Raw genomic sequence first — 20,723 nt, 5'->3', positions numbered from 1 at the left:
GAGGGGACTCCAGCAGCAGGCGTGCGGAGCAGCCGGCCCCGGCCCCGCTGTGGGCACCGCCATCTTTGTGACGGTGTGACAGTCAATTTGCATATCACCTCTTTACTATATAGGATTATTGTATTATTTTTCATACAAACAACTTTAAACCTACTTTGGCCCCATTCTGTATATTATAAAATATTTACAAATGAATTTATATCTTGTAAAAAAAAAAAAAAGAAGAAGAAAAAGAAGGGGGAGGGAGTCATGGGGGAGGGGAAGAGTAGGTGAGGCTATAGGTCAGGGGTTGGCAAGCTTGTTTTATAAAGGGCCAGGCCATAAATGTTTTATTTTCAGGCCATGTAGTCTCTTTCATGTTAGTCAAGTTTACTATTTATTGTTGCACTAAAGCAGCCTTAAAAACGATATGTAAATAAATGAGCCTGACTGTGTTTTAATAAAATTATTCACAAAAACAGGCAGCAGCCAGATTTGACCTGTGGTCTGGGTGAAGTAAGATTGGCCATGTGTTGGTAATAGTTAAAGTCGGGTGATGGGCACAGTGGTGTTTATTGCACTACCATCACGACTGTAACTTATGTCTGAAATGTTCCCTAAGAGAAAGCTAAGACAAGTTTCTTTAAAAGATAGGTTAATACAAAGAAAAGACTTGTCACTTGTTTATTTAAATTCATTCATCAAAATAATTTCATCTCTTCTGAAATTATTTCTTAACACTAGCTTCACTACAGACTTCATTGCAACAATATGAGGAAAACAACACCAAAATCAAGCAATTGCTTATGAAAACCAAGAAAGAACTGGCAGATTCAAAGCAAGCAGTATGTTAATTCCTCAGTATCACATTTTAATACTTACTTATAGTGTATTTATGAATAATTTCTTTTTTAAATTTAACCAAGATTCTTATTCTGTAGGAAACTGATCTCTTAATGCTTCAAGCATCTTTAAAGAGCGAGCTAGAGGCAAGCCAGCAGCAAGTAGAAGTCTATAAAGTAAGATTCGTTTTACTTTTTAAGATTTAGAAAAATTTTTCCTTGTAGAAGTAAAACACCATTTAGGGATTTTGCTAAATATTATTGTATATCAGTCATACACACAGTTGGCCCTTCATAGCTGCGGGTTTTGCATCCTCAGATTCAGCCAACCATCTGCAGATGTGAAGAGTCAACTGTATGCATTGTTCTATGCCATTTTATATAAGGGACTTGAGCATCCACGGATTTTGTAACACTGGATTTCTGGAATCAATCCCCCACAGATACTGGGGGGGGGGGGTTCAATTGAATCCCCCCCTAAATATTCTTCCTCAATTAAACTCCTCTTGAGGTGTTTAATTAAACATTGAACTATAACATGTAGTCTGGGATTCTTTTTCATGATTTTTTTTAAGAAAACCTAATTTATTAAGAAAAAATGTTTCAATAATAGATAATTCTGATATTTATTTATGTCACTTAATTATTTGAGACTCATGTCTCTAAACTCAAGTTTACATTTAAAGAAAATCTGCTTAACAAGTGAAAATCATATTTGCTAGAGCTTAATTAAAAGATTTTGCCCCCAGATTCAGCTGGCTGAAATAACATCTGAGAAACACAGCGTTCACGAACACCTGAAGACCTCTGTAGACCAGCACCAGCGCACACTGAGCGTGTACCAGCAGAAAGTGGCAGCCCTTCAGGAGGAGTGCCGTGCTGCCAAGGTGTGTCAGAGACGCTGTTACCACTGGGCAGCACTTCACTTGAGGACTGTGGTCTGGCTCTGTAGTGTTTGCTGTCATTTAAGAACACTTACTAGATGAATACCAGGTTCGGCTCATCTGACCCTCACCCCAACTCCATTACAACCCTGTCATATGGATAACTTTTTCTTTGCTAAGAGGAAAGACATGCATACATGTTGTTTTCGCTCCAACTTTGTTTTGCAATTTCCATGTGTAAGAAAGTTACTGTTTTAAAGTTTTTATTAGAGAAGTGTTACAGTTCTTTCTGAGGGCTAAATGATTATAAAATACTAGAGGCCCGGTGCACGAAATTCGTGCACTGGGGAGGGTGTCCCTCAGCCCAGCTTGCACCCTCTCTAATATGGGACCCCTCGGGGGATGTCCAACTGCACGGGCCTAATCCTGCAGTTGGGCATCCCTCTCACAATCCGGGACCGACCGCTGGCTCCTAACCGCTCACCTACCTGCCTGATTGCCCCCTAACTGCTTCCTTGCTGGCCTGATTGCTCCCTAACTGCTCCTCTTCGGGCCTGATTGCCCCCAAATACCCTCCCCTGCTGGCCTGATCACCCCCAAGGCTTTTATTAGTATAGATATGACCCTGCACAGAAAATTTTACTAACCCTGCTTTACAGTAAGGGCTTGACGATTGAATCATTAGGACCAGACACCAAGATTTCCTTTCTTTGAATAGTGGAGGGAATACTTACCTTGTCTTTAAGTTGTCCGGAAATTAAAATGAGATAATGACTTAGAAAAGTATAAAAGCACCATATCAAGACAACTGTCTTTTTAATGAAGTGGCAAAATGAAAAACACTTTTTATTCTCCCCTTCCTTCCTTTACAGCTTTTATTTAAACTTTGAAATTTATAAAAATTTCACTCCAATTTTCATTTCTTTACATTCAACATTATTTTGTATTGGTTTCAGGTTTTATATTAGTTACAGAATAGTGGTTAGACAATCATATACTTTACAAAGTGTTCCCCGATATTTCTAGTACCCACCTGGCATCATACCATCATTACAACACTACTGACTATATTCCCTATTTAAGTGACAATGGGTTTACAGGTTCCTTTCAGTCTTTCTTTTGTGTTGCTTGTCCTTCCTTTTCTTTCTCACTTCTTCCCTCATTTTCTTTATATAGTATCTCAATTGGCCATCAAAGCTCAGTGAAGGCACTGGGACACGCTTCATCCATTTTACAGACCAGGAAACTGAGGCCAATTCCAGTTAGCTGTGGAACTTGACTCAGCACACAGGAAGCCCTCAGAGCCATGCTCTTTGCGCTTCCTAAGGGGCAGCGGCCTAGCAAACAGAACAAACCTTCCAGTCAGGCTTCCCAGCCTCTTTCTCAAGCACCTCTTCATTGCGGATGCTCCACATTCTTTCCTCTCCCCCCATTCTTTACTGCCCCCCCTTCTCCGAAGCAGGTGGAAGGCTTCCCACTCACTGCCTAGGCATGCTCTGCCATGGGGCATGGTGTCGCGAGCTTGCTTTTGGGTCAAGGCAGGAGCAGGAGTCACTGCCTCTGAAGTGTGAAGGCCGTCTGAGCGAGGCCCATTAGCACTGGGAGCTTCTCTGAATCATGTCAGTCAGTCCAGTACCCTGCAGTGCAGCACCCCTCCACTGAGGTGGCTCCACCCCTCAACCCCTGCCTCAGGGGTGAGGGTCCTTGCCCCTCTGCCAGGAGTCCTTCCATGCCCCTTGATCCCTGGCTGGGCCCACCCACATCTTGGGGGCACTGCAGAACCTCTGTCTCTCTGCAGATGAGGCAGATCCCTGCCCTAGGTCTCCACAAAGCTATGAATCTGTGGCCAGAGGCCTGGTCTGGGTCTCAGCAACCACATGCCTGCAATGTTCCCAGGGACCCTGGGAGCGGCTGGGCGAGTCCTGCCATGCCCCCCTAGGGTGCTGATCTCCCCAGGGATCCCCGGGAGCGGCTGGGCGAGTCCGGCCACACCCCACCCAGGGTGGCGATCTCTCCGGGGCCCCCCGGGGAGCGGCTGGCTGGGCCCAGCCACGCCCCCCCGCCCCAGGGACTCCCGGGAGCGGCTGGCTCGGCCCGGCTACGCCCCCCCAGGGTGGCGATCGCCCCAGGGACCCCCGGGGAGGGGCTGGCTGGGCCCGGCCACGCCCCCCGCCCCAGGGACCCCCGGGATCGGCTGGCTGGGTCCGGCCACGCCCCCCCCCCAGGGTGGCGATCTCCCCTGGGACCCCCGGGAGCGGCTGGCTGGGTCCAGCCACGCCCCCCCCAGGGTGGCGATCTCCCCGGGGACCCCCGGAACTAAGAGGATTGGGCGCCGCCATCTTGGTCTTCTCAACAGCCGGATAGGCCACCCGGAGTCCCGCCCCCAGCCTCTTGCAGGCCCAATCGTGGGCATAGCGGAGGTGCGGTCAATTTGCATGTTTCTCTATTATAAGGTAGGATTCTAGTACATTGGGGCCTGGGGCCTACTTACCTGCATACAAAACAGAAACAGTACAGTAGCTTTGTTAGAGGATAAAACACTTATCTATGTGTTCTTGGCAAAAGAGTCATGGGAGTTTACAGATCATTGCAGGAAAGTAGAAGTCCTAGAATTTATTTTCTTCACTCTCTTTTGAAAACTGAAGTACAAGTACTGTAACTTAATTTCTTTGAATTATTTTTCATTTATTGATTGATTGATTGATAAGTCTTTATTGTTGAAAGAATTACATATGTCCCCATTTTTCCCCCATTGACCCCTACTAGCCCACCGCTGCCACCCACCCCAGGCCTTCACCACCCTATTATCTGTGTCCATAGGCTATGCGTACATGCATACATGTTCTTTGGTTGATCACTTCCCACCCACCCACGCTCCTGCACCTTCCCACGAGGTTCCACAGTCTGTTCTATGTTTCTGTGTCTCTGGATCTATTTTCTTCATCAGTTTATTTTGTTCATTAGATTCCACATATGAGTAAGATCATGTGATACTTGTCTTTCTCTGACTGGCTTATTTCCCTTAGCATAATACTCTCCAGGTCCCTCCATGCTGTCTCAAAGGGTAAGAGATCCATCTCTTTCCTGCTGCATAGTATTCCATGGTATAAATGTACCACAGCTTTTTTATCCACTCATCTACTAGACACACGAGCTGTTTCCATATCTTACCTATTATAATTTTGCTGCTGTGAACATAGGGGCACATATATTCATTCTGATTGGTGTTTCAGGTTCCTTAGGATATATTCCTAGAAGTGGGATCACTGGGTCAAATGGCAGTTCCATATTTAATTTTTTGAGGAAACTCCATACTGTTTTCCACAGTGGCTGCACCAGTCTGCATTCCCACCAGCAGCATACAAGGGCTCCCTTTTCTCCACATCCTCACCAGCACTTGTCATTTGTTGATTTGCTGATGGTAACCATTCTGACAAGTGTGAGGTGATACCTCATTGAGGTTTAAATTTGCATCTCTCTGATGATCAATGACTTTCAGCATTTTTTCATGTCTCTGGGCCATCTGAATGTCCACTTTGGAGAAGTGTCTATTTAGGTCCTTGGCCCATTTTTCAATTGGATTGTTTGTCTTCCTTTTGTTAAGTTGTATGAGTTCCTTATATATTTTGGATATTAACCTTTTATCAAATGTATCATTGCCAAATATGTTCTCCCGTACAGTGGGCTCCCTTTTCATGTTGTTGATGGTTTCTTTTGCTGTGCAGAAGATTTTAATTTTGATGTAGTCCCATTTATTTATTTTCTCCTTAGTTTCCTTTGCCCTAGGATATGTATTACAAAACATATTGCTAGGAGAGATGTCTGAGATTTTGCTGCCTATGGTTTCTTCTAGCATTTTTATGGTTTTCCCACTTACTTTTATGACTTTTATTGATTTTGGGTTTATTCTTGTGTGTGGTGTAAGTTTGTCTAGTTTCATTTTTTTTTTTTTTGCATGTATCTGTCCAATTTTCTTAACACCATTTATTGGAGAGATTGTCTTGACACTATTGTATGTTCTTACCTCCTTTTTCAAAAATTAATTGAGTGTAATGGCTTGGGTCGATTTCTGGCATCTCTGTTTTGTTCCATTAATCTCTATGCCTATTCTTGTGCCAGTACCAAGCTGTTTTTATTACACTGGCTTTGTAGTATAACTTGATATCTGATATTGTGATCTCTCCAACTTTGTTCTTCTTTCTCAAGATTGCTGAAGGTATTTGGGGTTTTGTTTTGGAGAGTTTGTTTTAGGTCTGTGAAATATGCCATTGGTATTTTAATAGGGATTCCATTGAATCTATAGATTGCTTTGGGTAGTATGGACATTTTAATGATGTTAATTCTACCAATCCATTAACATAGTATATTCTTTTTTTAAAAAAATATATTTTATTGATTTTTTTTTACAGAGAGGAAGGGAGAAGAATAGAGAGTTAGAAACATCAATAAGAGAGAAACATCGATCAGCTGCCTCTTGCACACCCCCTACTGGGGATGTGCCTGCAATCAAGGTACATGCCCTTGACTGGAATCAAACCTGGGACCCTTCAGTCCGCAGGCCCACGCTCTATCCACTGAGCCAAACCAGTTAGGGCCACAGCCTGTACCCTCTCCAATCTGGGACATCCCTCTCACAATCCAGGACTGCTGGCTCCCAACTGCTTGCCTGCCTGCCTTCCTGATTGCCCCTAACCGCTTCTGCCTGCCAGCCTGATCACCCCCTAACCACTCTGCTGCCAGCCTGTTTGCCCCCAACTTCCCTCCTCTGCTGGCCTGGTTACCCCTAACTGCCCTCTCCTGCAGGGTTGATCACCTCTAACTGCCCTCCCTTGCAGGCTTGGTCCCTCTCAACTGCCCTCCCTTGCAGGCCGGGTGCCTCCCAACTGCCCTCTCCTGCTGGCCATCTTGTGGTGGCCATCTTGTGTCCACATGGGGGCAGGATCTTTGACCACATGGGGGCAGCCATATTGTGTGTTGGAGTGATGGTCAATCTGAATATTACTCTTTTATTAGATAGGATAGAGGCCTGGTGCACGGGTGGGGGCCAGGTGGTTTGCCCTGAAGGGCGTCCCGGATCAGGTGGGGGTTCCCTTGGGGTGTGGGGCGGCCTGAGCGAGGGGCCTGTGGTGGTTTGCAACGCACGCGGAGGCCCTGGCAATGCAAGCAGAGGTCCTGGTATCTGGAATTTATTTTCCTTCTACAATTGAAACTTTGTAGCCTGGAGCCGAGCCAAGCCTGGGGCTCCCTCCGAGGCTGGTAGCCATTTGTGTTGGTTATAATTGAAACTTTGTTGCCTTAAGCGGGTGGGCCCGGCCAGGGTGTGCAGAAAGCTTTGCTTCCCCTGTTGCCGGCGGCAACCCTGGCCTGCTCTCTCAAGCTCCATTCTGCCGCCATTTGTTTGAATTTGTTTACCTTCTATAATTGAAACTTTGTAGCTTGAGTGGAGGCTTAGGCCTGGCAAGAGCAGGCAGAAAGCTTGGCTTCCTCTGTTACCTAGGAAACCTTGCTCTCTGTGGCTGTAGCCATCTTGGTTTGGGTTAATTTGCATACCTGCTCTGATTGGATGGTGGGCGTGGCTTGTGGGCATGTCAGAGGTATGGTCAATTTGCATATTTGTCTATTATTAGATAGGACTCCACATTGGTCCTGGGAGCATGTCTGTGGAGCATCCGTTGACTCTGCCACCACTTTTAATCTCTGCTTTTCTTGTATTTATACAAAGAGGACACACCATACATGAAAATCTTCCTAAATTTCCAAAGGCAAATAGTGCCATTATAAAATTTATAGATAGTAAATTATTCTACCAGGTGTCAGCACATTGTCATTAGTGCCAATTCCACACCAACAAGAATCATCACTTTGGGGTGCAGTGAAGAAGGAAACTTTATTCAGTGCAAATAGCTCAGTTGTGATACAGCATGACCATAACAGCAGTACTGCTGTGAAACAGCAAGGCTGTGAAGGCATTCCTGGGAACAGGCAACAGTTGGCCAGGCCCATCTTCTGCTAGGCAGCTCTGTTCTGCTCCTCCTGGTCTGCTTTGCGCTGTGCTGGTCTGGTCCACTCTGTTCCAATGAGGCATTTTTGGTGGTTCAGCTTAGCCAGTGAAATGCACTCTTCAGTGGAATGGAAAAGTGTGGTCTCAGAGCCAGAGAGGAGCTGACTTATATAGAAAGGAGTCCCTGCCCCTAGTTCCTAATTAGTCAAGCCTCATGCAAATGAGGACTCCAGATCCTTGATTGGTCTAAAAGGCAATTCCTAATTGGTCAGAAAAGAGCTGTTCCTCTTTTCAGTTGGACTAGGGAAAGCCTTAGTCCAATTGGTTGAAACAGGATTCCAGGAATTCCCATAAGATAGGCTGGCTCAGGTGGCAGGGGCACATGCAGGCAGACAGTTCAGGGTAGAGGCAGTTAGTTCAGGGCAGGTTTCTCCCTGATGTGCACTTTGCATGAGGGACCCCTTTGTAGACATGGCTGCTAGGCCTGTTTTTTTACTGATTGACTTGGGGCGGGCGGTGGAGAGGGGGAGAAACATCAATTGTTGTTCCACTTATTTATGCATTCATTGGTTGATTCTTATATTTGCCCTGACTGGGATTGAACCCATAACCTTGAGCTGTTAGGCCAGGGCTAAGCAGTGTTTTTTATTTTTATTTCAATTTAATGTCTTTTTTATTATTATTATTCTTTATTGTTGAAAGTATTACTGATGTCCCTCTTTCCCTCCATGCCCCTTCCACCTGGTTCCCACCCAGCCCCAGGCCCTCACTACCCTACTGTCTGTGTCCACAGGTAAGATCTTTGGTTAATGTCTTACCCCACCCCTTCCCCGCTTCCCTCTGAAATTCGTCAGTTTGTTCCGAGTTTCCATGCCTCTGATTCTATTTTATTAATCAGTTCATTTTGTTGATTAACTTTCTTGTTCACTTTTATTGATTTATAGATTCAGTTGTTGGTAGATATGTATTTATTGCCATTTTATTGTTCATGTTTTTTATCTTTTTTTCTTTCTTTTCTTTTTCTTCCTCTTCTTAAAGAATACTCTTCAGCATTTCATGTAATACTGGTGTGGTGGTGATGAACGCCTTTAGCTTTTTCTTGTCTGTAAAGCTCTTTATCTGACCTTCAGTTCTAAATGAGAGTTTTGCTGGGTAGAGTAATCTTGGTTGTAGGTCCTTGAATATTTCTTGCCATTCCCTTCTAGCCTTGCAAACTTTCTGTTGAGAAACTAGCTGACAGTTGTATGGATGCTCCCTTGTAGGTAACTAACTGCTTTTCTCTTGCTGCTTTTAAGATTCTCTCTTTGTCTTTAACCCTTGGCATTTTAATTATAATGTGTCTTGGTGTGGGACTCTTTAGGTTCCCCTTGTTTGGGACTCTCCACACTTCTGGACTTGTAAGTGTATTCCTTTCACCAGGTAGGGGAAGTTTTCTGTCATTATTTCTTCAAATAGGTTTTCAGTATCTTTCTATCTTCTCCTTCTGGCACCCCCATGATGCAAATGGTGTGCTTGAAGTTGTGCCAGAGGCTCCTTACACTATATCCATATTTTTGGATTCTTTTTACTCTTCTGATTGGGTGTTTTTTGCTTTCTCATATTCCAAATTGTTTATTTGATTCTGGTACTCCACTACTCTACCATTGAATCCCTGTAAATTATTCTTTATTTCAGTTAGTGTATGCTTAATTTCTGACTGGTCCTTTTCCATGTCTTTGACATTCACACTAAGATCCTCAAAACTCTCACTAAGTCCCATGAAGATCCTTGAGTAACCTTATAACCATGATTTTGAACCCTATATTCAGTAGTTTGCTTGGTTCCATTTCTTTCATTTGTGACATGTTTCTTTGTCTGCACATTTTGGCTGCTTCCCTGTGTTTGTTTCTATGTATTAGGTAGAGCTACTATGTCTCCTAGAATTGGTAGAGTGGCCTTGTGTAGTATTTGTCCTGTAGGGCCCAGTGGCTCAGCCTCCCTAGTCACCTGAGCTGGGCACTCTAGGTACACCCCTGTGTGGGCTGTATGCAGTCTTATAGTTGATCCTTGATTGCTATTAGCATCTCTGAGAGGAATTGACCTTCAAGCCAATTGACTTTGACTACAGTGGGAGAGCTGCTCTGCAGGAAACACCCCTATGGAGCAGGACTTGCTACAGTAGGGCTTGGTGCTCACTGAGTCTGCCTCTTAAGTAGGTCACTTGTGGATATGTAGAGTTGTAATCTATGGTTTGAAGCTGTCCACCAGGTGCACAGGCTCTAGGGCCTTCAGGGAAGTGCAAAGTCAGCCAGTGCCTGGGCTATCCAGCAGGAGCTACAGAGCAATCTGCAGATGGCTGCTATTTGCATTGGGCTTGGAGGTGCCCAGGTGAGGCCTAGCTGTAAAGCAAGGCAGGCTGGTGCTAGTGCCAGGTCTTGGGCCTTTTATTGATAGGTTTGGGGCACACTGTCACCAGCTGCAGCTTGTTTGAGAGATTTTAGCAAAGTCTGAAGCATGTGCCTGGTCTGGCCATTCATATGGAAAAACTGCTACAAACAGCTTGTGTGGGGCTGCAAATTGGATGTGGTGGGATCTCAGGGAATTCCCAAGGCAGAGCAAACAGTATGCTCCAGGCTGATGGAGACTCAAATATGTCTGCCAGTCAGCCTGTGACAGGGGAGGTCCCAGGACAGGAACACTGCCCCCTGCGAGCACTCCTGTCTGGTAGAAAGACACCCTTGAGTTTCTGCCCCAATGCCAGAAAATCCAGTTCCTCCCTGTATGTGTCTGGGTCCCCTAAAGTCACCCAGTGCTGGAGCTCAGAGTGATTGAGTCAGTAAGTTTGTGTACTGGGCCTTTAAGAGGAACACCCTGGTCTCCAGCAGCCTCTGTGTCCCTCAGCCACAATTCCTGCTGGTTTCTATAGTCCATGGTTATAGGGACTTCTCTCCCCATCTCTGGGAGCCTGGGCTGGGGTGTTTGGCGTGGGGCTAGGACACCTTGCTCCTCACGGGTAGCCTCCACAGAGACGATCTCGCTCCAATTAAATAAAGGGCACACAAGGGCGTTGGACCAACCCCTTCTGCGCCTCCGCCCCTCCTACCAGACTCAATGTGCTTTCTTATTTCTTTCTCTAGTTGTAGAACTTCCATTCAGCCAGCTTTCAGGCAGTTCTGCATGATGGTTGTTCTGTGTTTTAGTTGTAATTTTGATTGGTTGTGGGAGGCAGTGAGTATAGGCTTTCACCTTCTACGCCTCGTTCTTTAAAATTTGAGCCGTTTAGCCACCAGGAGCCCTTCTTAGTAGGTATCACCTTTCTCGGTCCACACAGGGAATAAAACATAGTAGATGCATATCTCTAGTTAGACAAAATTATATCATTCAAAATCTTTTAAAAAGTGTAAGGCCAAGCACAATTTTTAGCCAAAGTTAATAATTAGGGACTAAAAGGTGTTAGCCATTGTCCTCATTTTCAAAACAGGTTGTCATCTTAATGCATTACTCCCTGAAAGACAATAGAGGATGTGTTACAATAGAAATTCTCAGTGGTTGAGAATCAGCCTATGAACCAGGAGGTCACGGTTCTATTCCCAGTCAGGACACATGCCTGGGTTGCAGGTTCAATTCCCAGTGTGGGGTATGCAGGAGGCATCCAATCAATGGTTCTTTCTCATCATTGATGTTTCTCTCTCACTCCTTCTCTCTTCCTCTCTGAAATCAATAAAAAACATATATATGTATATATTTTTTTCTTTTTAAAGAAAATGCAATAGAAAATTTTTCTCTCTTTTAAATATTATAGGTGGAACAAGCTGCTATAACCTCTGAATTTGAAAGCTACAAAGTCCGAGTTCATAATGTTCTGAAACAACAGAAAAATAAATCTGCATCTCAGGGTGAAACTGAGGAAGCTAAACAAGAAAGGTAAAGTCTGAATTATAGGAAACATGCAGGGTTTTTCTCCGCAAGGCACATTCTCCCTCCACCCAGTAGGTTGACAATCCTACTTTGATTTCTTTTGACTGGGATTTTACATGTAATCAGCAACGAGAAATGTGTTGGCTTCACTGTGTTCCAGACAGCAGCAAGGAAAGGTCACTGTGAAAGGCACTATTACAAACTCAGAAATATGTGTAAAGGACACAGTGAAACCAGGCTACCAGCTTTGAAATACAGGCATAACGTTTCCACCTTGTAGTAGAATCTGGTCACAGTGGAAACACAGACCGAGTTACATAATGAGTTTCCCAATTTTGAAAGTTTAGAAATACAAGAATAAAAAAGTTTTCATGATATACTTATTCCCTATTAATTATGCTAAACAGAAGTTTCCTAAAATTTTACTTATTCACAAGTTTTAAATTAAGTACTAAGTTTTTGGTCTAGAATTAGATTTTCTTAAGTTTATGACCATCTCAATTACTGTTTCAATAGTGTATTGTTTAATGCTTTCTTAAAACTAACATACTTTTGTAAATTATTTTAAAATATACTAGGAATAAAAGATAGGGCATTCTACAGCATGTGTATTTTCTTTTTATAAGTAGAAGTTCAGTGTTAAAGCAGTTTTACATCTGACTCTTACTGTTCCAAGTAGGACTAAATATCTTACAGTATCTGTATGTTTTTGCTTGTATTAATTTTTGTTTAGGTGTCTATTAAAAATAGCAACTATAGGCCCTAACCGGTTTGGCTCAGTGGATAGAGCGCCAGCCTGCGGACAGAAGGGTCCCAGGTTTGATTCTGGTCAAGGGCATGTACCTTGGTTGCGGGCACATCCCCAGTAGGGGGTGTGCAGGAGGCAGCTCATTGATGTTTCTCTCTCATCGATGTTTCTAACTCTCTTTCCCTCTCCTTTCCTCTCTGTAAAAAATCAATAAAATATATATTTTTTACAATTTTTAAAAAGTACTTTAAAAAAAATAACAACTATAGGATGAAAATGATGAGATATTTTCTCTATCAATAGCTCATCTTAAAGCTAAAGTTTAATATTTATACAGTATAAAAATGTCACCATTTCCAAGACTTGAACACTTTTTAGTTGTGCCAGAATTTGGGGTTCACATTATTTTAATGTGAATGTTATATGTTCCTTCTAATTTTCTTTTTCTTTTTCCAATACCTAATTTCCAAGGTACTTTATTGTTAAAACAGGTCACAACACTAAGCCTTGGGCCGGTTCTGCCAATACATAGGCTACAAATGCTTGCCTGGCAACTAAGGGGTGCTCTCATAGCATGTTTGAGAATTGAATAAAAATCCATATAAAACAAACATTCATATAGTTTCCATAGGAACACAGATAAGTGTGACCCAATCACCTAGGCCTTCCACCTTGTTTCATCTGTGCCAACCCCACTTACAAATACATTTCAAAACTAGCAATCATTAAGTTAATGGTCCCCCAAATCCCTTCAGGCAAGCTGCACTCGCATAACAGCTATAGGAATGGCTTCTACATGTTAATGTAAGCTGACACACAGGCTGCCGGGAGGCGCTCCATCCCACTCGCCCAGGCACAGGACACAGGCAGGGCGCCAGCATCCTCCTCCGCCTCAGGCGGGAAGTCTTGGTTCTGGACTTGCTGCATCAAATGCCATGTTGGCCCTGACATCACATAGTAGATAGTTTGGCCCTGACTTCACTTAGTAGATCGTCGGCCTCTGCAATCCATTGAAAGTAGAAGCAGCATCCGTGGTGTAAGCACCCATGTTTTCAAAGAGCATCCAGTCTCCCACGTGCATCTCAGACAAGCCACAGTGCTCAAAGATGCCATCGAGGCCGGCACAGGTCGGTCCCCAGATGCTAGATGAGTAGTACTTCTCATCTGGTCTGGGCCTCTTCTGCAGAAGGGGCTTCATGTGCGCATGATCATAGAGGATGCAATTACATGATCCATATGCTCCATCATTCATGTAATACATAAAGGTTTTCTCGCTGGACTCATCTTTATCATCAGAGCCTGTTTGTTCTTTAAGACCAGTTTTTTGGCAATGAAATTAACTGCAAGCATGAAAGTTGATGCAACATAGTATCTGCCCAGCTCAGCTACGAATGTCACTCCTGAGTCTGATGGAAAATACTTGTCCAGGGCTGGGTTCATTACACTGGTGATCTCCTCAAACTTAAGCTTTGCATCCTCAGATCCAGGAAAGCCACCACCGATATCCAGCAGGTACATGTTGAAACAGACCTCAGCCCTCATGTCAAAGACACAGTGGGCATCGGAGATGGCCTGCATGAAGGTCTCAGGGTCAGCACAGCCACTGCCCACGTGGAAGCTGACACCGATGACATCAATGTTTAGCTCCTTGGCCCGTTCCAAAGAAGCCTGCTGGTCTTGAGCGTGACACCAACTGTAACACTGAGACGACAGACAGCTGAGGAGTCATCGGTGGCAATCCACAAACCAGCTTTGGCTTTGGATGTGCCCTGGCAACCTTCATCAGCTCGACTTCGCTATCGAAAGTCATCATCTGGACTCCGTTACTGGCGGCGTATTTAATCTGAGACACTTGTTTACAAGGGTTTGCATAGATGATCCTGTCTGAAGACACCCCAAGACTCTGCACCAACTGTATCTCAGTCTTTCTGGCACAGTCAAATCCCGTCCAGATGGCAGCTAGAGTCTTCACTATGGTTCTCTTGTCATTGCATTTGACTGCATAACAGGGTGACCTGAGGAAGAGCTTTTAGCCATCTCAGATGTTTCTTTTGAATGTCTCCCAGGTCCACAACATAGAAGGCATCCTTATCATCGGAAGAAGAGACTGCATTAATTTTTTGGTCCAGAATGTCCTTGGCAGTAAAGCCCTCATCGAGGAAATGGCAGTCAAACTCTTGATTACTAACGCTGTTCATGTTCATGGTTTCTGGATGTTCCAAAATGCAACACAAAGGAGAATGAAGAGTCGGGACTTAGGAAATTATTGCCAGCTGTTCACAAACGCAGCTCTCCAGGAATTCCCAGTCCACGGAGGATGGGTTCTCTCAGTGCAGCAGTGGAATGTCCTCAGAGCACAAGATGCCTCACGCCGATCCCATGGAGCTGCTGCGCAGAGCATGCAGGACCGCCAGCCTCGCTCCCCGACCCCCACCCCCATCCCACCCGGAGACCATTAGCCTGAGTGTCAAGTGGCTCCTGAGTGGCGATTGGCTCTGGAGCACTGGCAGAGGGGCGGCGGCAGCAGAGGCTGAGGGGACTGACCCCTTCTACTTTCTTATACATTACTTTAAAAAAAGAAAAGAAACTAGTCAATATAGTGTACTTTACTAGTTGTGGCAGAATTACCGGTTGGAATTCGAGATCTAGCTACAAAGTCCAATTCTCCAGGGACTTTCTCCAAGTAAAAACAAGTCCTTGTTTTTTCTCCAAGGACTTGTTTAACAATAACTTGGTCTGCTCTACCATTCTCATGATTAGCTTAGAGAACTGTGTGATTTTTTTTTCTTTTTAAAAAATAGGTTATTTTAATGCCTTGTAATGGTCTACCCCTTTTGAATATGAAACTTATAAGTTTAAACCTGAAGTGCCTGCGATCTAAAATCTGATCATGTCTTTTGCATTGTATTTAACCCTAGTCTCTGAATTCTTCTGACTATTATATTTACTTTAGAATCATCCATAATAATAGCAGGAGTCTGACATTGAAAGATTAAAAGTAAAATTTTAATCATGTTCACCTCTTTCAAAAATATTTTAAACTGTTTATTTCTGTTTATTTTAGAGAACACCTGGAAATGATGGTTGACCAACTAAAGATCAAATTACAAGATACCCAAAATAATTTACAGATCAGTGTGTCTGAACTTCAAACATTACAGTCTGAACATGATACTCTGCTAGAAAGGCACAACAAGATGCTGCAGGAAACGGTGTCTAAAGAGGCAGAACTCCGGGAAAAGTACGGTTGCTAACAGCACTAACAGTGTTTGTACCAGGCAGCAAAATATTTCTACCTTTTAAGTTTCTATATTAAAACCCTCCCTTTTGATTATTTTTGTTCTTAGCTTGTTTAAGAGAAAGTATTCATCCAATACTCTGTCTTTCCTATGGCCTTCATGGCTAGAATGTTCCCTAAGGAAAAAAAAAAAAATACACAACCTCACTGACCATGTGTCAATTACAAGTATTTTTTCTTTCTTTTTAGAGGAAAACATGTAAACAAATAGCTGCTGACTAAAAAGAATATGCAACCTACCTTTGCAGCTCTGTCTTCAGCTTGTTACTTTTGTTAATCAGTTTAAATAGACATTTCGAGTATTGGCAGAATAAGTCGATTATTGTGAACAAGGAACTTTGAATTCTTGTCATAAAGAAATTGAGTGGTAATGTTAGTTGTATCCTAGATTGAGGAAAAGGATTCTTCATTGAGTGTCTTTCATAAAGATACTTTATATATCTCAGATGTGTTTACAATACATGCCCAATTGTATACTAATGTTAAAAGTTAAAGCACTTCATTTTTTTTGGATTTTTAATCTTTTAACAGTGTGATTTATGTATGTTAATTTCATAAATCAAAAGTTTCAGGAAAGATCTACCAATTTTCTAACTATCACCAGGGTTTACCATGAGATTAGTTTATATATAATGATGTATATATGTTTATACATCATAAAGTATTGATGTTTACTTCAGAAATTTCCAACACTTATTCTTTAGTTTAGAAAAGTTATTGCTAACTATATTGCTAGCACAAATAAAGTGCAAGTGATTCCTCTGAAGTAATTCGATCATTCCATAAATTTTTTGAGCACCTACTATGTGCCAGTCACTTTTCTAAGTGCTGGACAGTGTTCATAGCATTTTGAGATATTTATAGGGGTCTTCACCCAAAATATGAAAAACTAATGATATTATTGACCTAGCCAGGTAGTTCAGTTGATATTATTAACCCAATACATCAAGGTTGTGTGTTCGATCCCTAGTCATGGCACATACAAGAGGTAACCAATGAATGCATGAATAAGTGGAACCACAAATCAATGTCTCTCTCCTTCTCCCTCTAATGATATTGTGCTGTCTGTGCCCTAGCCTAAAGAAATAGCCTTTTCTTTATATATTCTCTTTTTTAAACATTTTAATATTCATACTTTACTATATGAGATTTTTTAAATGGTAGAGGAGTCAATAGGGACCCAATTAATATAAACACCCCAGTAACAGCTGGGACAAGAACAGAGGACTTTCTCATCATCACAGCTGTTCCAGTTCCAGGTGTGGCTTAAATTTCTACCTCTCTCAAACAAGCAAATTCAGAAGTGGCACTGACACAACCTGAAAACCCTAGTTCTAAAATGCAGCATTATCTTCCTTAGAAAATCATTGTGATAGCTAATGGTTCTTTCTTTACTTCCTTGATGCATATTAAACAAAATGCTTGCAGGAAAATGCAGGGTTAAGGGGTAGCATATATACTATCATTCTTTAAACTCATTAATTGATATGAATTTGGCAATTAAGATACATTTCTGGCCCTAGCTGGTGTGGCTCGGTTGGTTGGAATGTTGTCCCATGCACCAAAAGGTCTCAGGTTTGATTCCCAGTCAGGGCACATACCCAGTTGCGAGTTTGATCACTGGTCGGGGTGCATATGGGAAGTAAGTGATCAGTGTTTCTCTCTCACATCAATGTTTCTCTCTCTCTCTCTCTCTCTCTCTCTCTCTCTCTCTCTCTCTCTCTCTTTCTCTCTCTCTCTCTCTCTCCCTCTCTCTCTCTCTCTCTCTCTCTCTTTCTTCTTCCTATCTCTCTAAAAATCAATAAAAACATATTCTCAGGATCACAGACTCAATTCTGGTCAAGGGCACGTCCCTCCTCCATTGCAGGCTCAATCCCTGGCCCCAGTTGGGGCATATTGGGAGGCAGCCAATTGATGTCTCTCTCTCAGATGGATGTTTCTCTCTCTCTGTCTCTACCCCTCCCTTCTATTCTTTCTAAGAAAAAGTATCCTCGGGTGAGGATTAACAAAACAAACACCTGTTCCGAAGCATGATTCTTTATTGCATATGTCCCCCTTTAGCAACTAAATCTTGTTTTAAAACCTTATGTGGTATCTATATGTGTAACACATACAAAAGAGATTTTGGAAAGCTACATGCTAGAACATTAATGAATTTTACTCCTGGAGTTGGGGTTTTACACTGTGGGGGTAAGGAGGAGTGAATAAAAAGGGGGATTTAACTGTTTCCTATAATTGCTTCAGTATTGTTTGAATTTTTATTGTAGTGTACTTGTGGATCTCTTTTGTAAAAAAAAAAAAAAGTTTTGTTTTACCAAAGTCAAACATAGAACATCAATACTACAACTAAGCTGTTAAAAATAGTAGTTTCCAGCCAAAACCGGTTTGGCTCAGTGGATAGAGTGTCGGCCTGCGGACTGAAAGGTCCCAGGTTCGATTCCGGTCAAGGGCATGTACCTTGGTTGCGGGCACATCCCTAGTAGGAGGTGTGCAGGAGGCGGCTGATCAATGTCTCTCTCATCGATGTTTCTAACTCTCTATCCCTCTCCCTTCCTCTCTGTAAAAAAATCAATAAAATATATTTTTAAAAAAAAAATAGTAGTTTCCAAATAGTAGGTCCCTTACTAGTATCAGTCTGACTACATAAAAATCACATGAATAACTGCTAAAAGTAGGCAACTTCTAGGATTACCTTTGGATATTCTGATTCAGTGGCTCGAGGAAGAGAACCATTTGTCTGTATTTTTAATTGGGTACCTGAGTGGTTCTGAAGTGCAGTAAAATTCAGAAGCGGTTATAGTAAGCTAAGTCTTTGTGTTTCCAAGTGTCATATTAATTCGCTCAGAAGGGGATGCTTTCTTTCAAGGCTTTCCTTATGAATCAAAAGAGTGTTCTTTTTGTGTGTTTTTGGGATAATCGAAAAAAATATATATTAATCCTGTATTTATATGAGCTACCACATAAGATAATCCAAAGTGCACTAATTAAAAGTATAATATTTATGCCCTAAATATAGTGCTTTTTTCTGCTAAACTGTGAAGGAAGTTTCTCATCTAAACCATATAACATAGTTTCTCAACCAAAGTTCCTCTCTGAACTGTGGAACACAGACTAGGATTTGAACTAGATGACAGCCAGTGTCATTTCTCCCAGATTGTTACACAGCTAGTCCCATCTTAGATGCATAGGAGAGAAGTTCATTCCTATCTCAGGGCTAATTCTCTTGCAGGGCCCAGTTAAGAAAGGCTGGGTCAGCATCTTAAGTTGAAAGATCTCATATAAATTACGTGCCTCTCACCCTTCAGGTTATGTTCAATACAGTCGGAGAACATGATGATGAAGTCTGAGCATGCACAGGCTGTGAGTCACCTGACATCCCAGAATGAGGTCCTTCGCAGCAGCTTCCGAGATCAAGTGAGGCACTTGCAGGAAGAGCACAGAAAGACCATGGAAACTTTGCAGCAACAGCTCTCCAAGGTGGAAACTCAGCTTTTCCAGCTTAAGAGCGAATCGACCACAAAAAGTATGTGTGTACACATGGAAACCATCGTCGTCCATGTTCTCGTGTATTTATGTCACTCAGATACATTCTTCACAAATTCTTAAGAAAATAGAAAATGTACTAGGTGACAGCCAGTGTTGATTCTGTGATTAATGAATTTTGGATTTGCTCACAGAAAAGATATTGGAACCATTCTAGATTGTACTTAAACCAGCCTATGTAACCAGAGAAGACTGATTTCCATGTATTTGTCAGCCTCCATGTAATAGAGTATTTCCTTTCTCTGACTCCAACATACTGTGTCAGTCTCATGACCTGCCAGATTCAAATATTCACTGGATCTCTTTGGTGTTTTTCACTGTTAGTCATCAAAATGTATGTATTTTTTAATTAGAAATATTAAGAGAGCAAGAGGCTTGGAAACACTCAAGCAGCACTGAACTTACAGGATTGGTTGGCCGGTACTGCTCTTCCCTCTCAAGTTTCTGATTAGTTGGAGTTTTAGTTCAGCCACACCCAGTATCAGTCTACTTTCTGGAAGAGATGGAAATATGTCAGCTCAGATGAGGCTACATTTTAGTATTAAGTATCAGCTTCATACTTAACACTGTTTGCCGTGGAAAAATGTCATCAGTTATAAGTCACTCATCAGGGTCAGAAACCAACTTTTAAGAAAATTTAACATATGCCAAAAATCAGTACAGAAAGTAATCAGCCAGGGAAACACGGGTTGCATAAGAGATTGTAGTCTAGGAACCAGCAGCAGAATAAGCAGTTAGGAAAATATCAGAAATCCAGGAAAATGCCTCAACAAATGTAGCCAGAGGGCTAATGTTTGAAAGAAAATAGGAAGCAGCCAAGCCAGCATGTCTCAGTGGTTGGTCGTTGACCTATGAACCAGGAGGTCACAGTTCGATTCCTGGTCAGGGCACATGTCCGGGTTGTGGGCTTAATCCCCAGTGGGGGCATGCAGGAAGCAGCTGATCAATAGTTCTCTCTCATCATTGATATTTCTATCTCTCTCTCCCTTTCCCTTCCTCTCTGAAATCAACAAAGACATATTAAAGAAAAGAAAATGGGAGGCAACTTCATGGAATGGGAAATAAGTGAAATTTGAAGTTAAAATACCTGGGTTAGAATTCTGGTCTCTGACCCAGCTCTGAGACCCTGAGCAAAGTCATTTACTTTCTCTGAACTTCAGGTTTCTTGGGATCGATAAAGTGATGTGTTTGAAAGTGTCTTACCAACCTTACGTTGCTATGCAAGTGTTCACTACCAGCAAGCAGGAGAGCCTTGCCTGTGAATTAGTGCTGATTAGTTCCCTGTCCTGAACTCCAGGTTCTTCTTGCCTGAACACTGAGCAGACAATGGTAGGAATCAGTAGAGGGCAGTGATCAACAAGAACGTTTGCTGAGCATACAAGTCTGTGTGTCAGAAAGTATGCAGCCAGCTGAAATACCTGATCCTCAAAAACAGCTGGAATCCAGTTTTAGAATTTCTACCAATGTTGAGGTCTTTATATTGTGAGCTTTGTGTTATCTAATACTTTATCATATCTAACTAATAGTAATT

At 42.6% G+C, this 20,723-nt stretch overlaps 1 protein-coding gene and 1 pseudogene across 1 annotated transcript in view; one reads left to right on the top strand and one right to left on the bottom strand.

Moving 5' to 3' along the window:
• Positions 1-20,723, top strand: part of GCC2 (GRIP and coiled-coil domain containing 2) — an 82,221-nt gene that overhangs the window by 48,475 nt on the left and 13,023 nt on the right. Inside the window, exons 14-19 of the mRNA XM_054721602.1 lie at positions 724-824; positions 921-998; positions 1,571-1,708; positions 11,488-11,609; positions 15,416-15,592; positions 18,955-19,172. Coding sequence (XP_054577577.1) covers positions 724-824; positions 921-998; positions 1,571-1,708; positions 11,488-11,609; positions 15,416-15,592; positions 18,955-19,172 — 834 coding nt within the window. The remainder of the gene's footprint in view (positions 1-723; positions 825-920; positions 999-1,570; positions 1,709-11,487; positions 11,610-15,415; positions 15,593-18,954; positions 19,173-20,723) is intronic.
• On the bottom strand, positions 13,144-14,549 carry LOC103297416 (ornithine decarboxylase-like; annotated as a pseudogene).

The sequence above is a fragment of the Eptesicus fuscus genome, chromosome 9 (assembly GCF_027574615.1).
Source record: "Eptesicus fuscus isolate TK198812 chromosome 9, DD_ASM_mEF_20220401, whole genome shotgun sequence".
Classification (NCBI taxonomy): domain Eukaryota; kingdom Metazoa; phylum Chordata; class Mammalia; order Chiroptera; family Vespertilionidae; genus Eptesicus; species Eptesicus fuscus.
The sequence above is the reverse complement of the archived record's forward strand: the minus strand, read 5'-3'. Positions and strand labels throughout refer to the sequence as shown.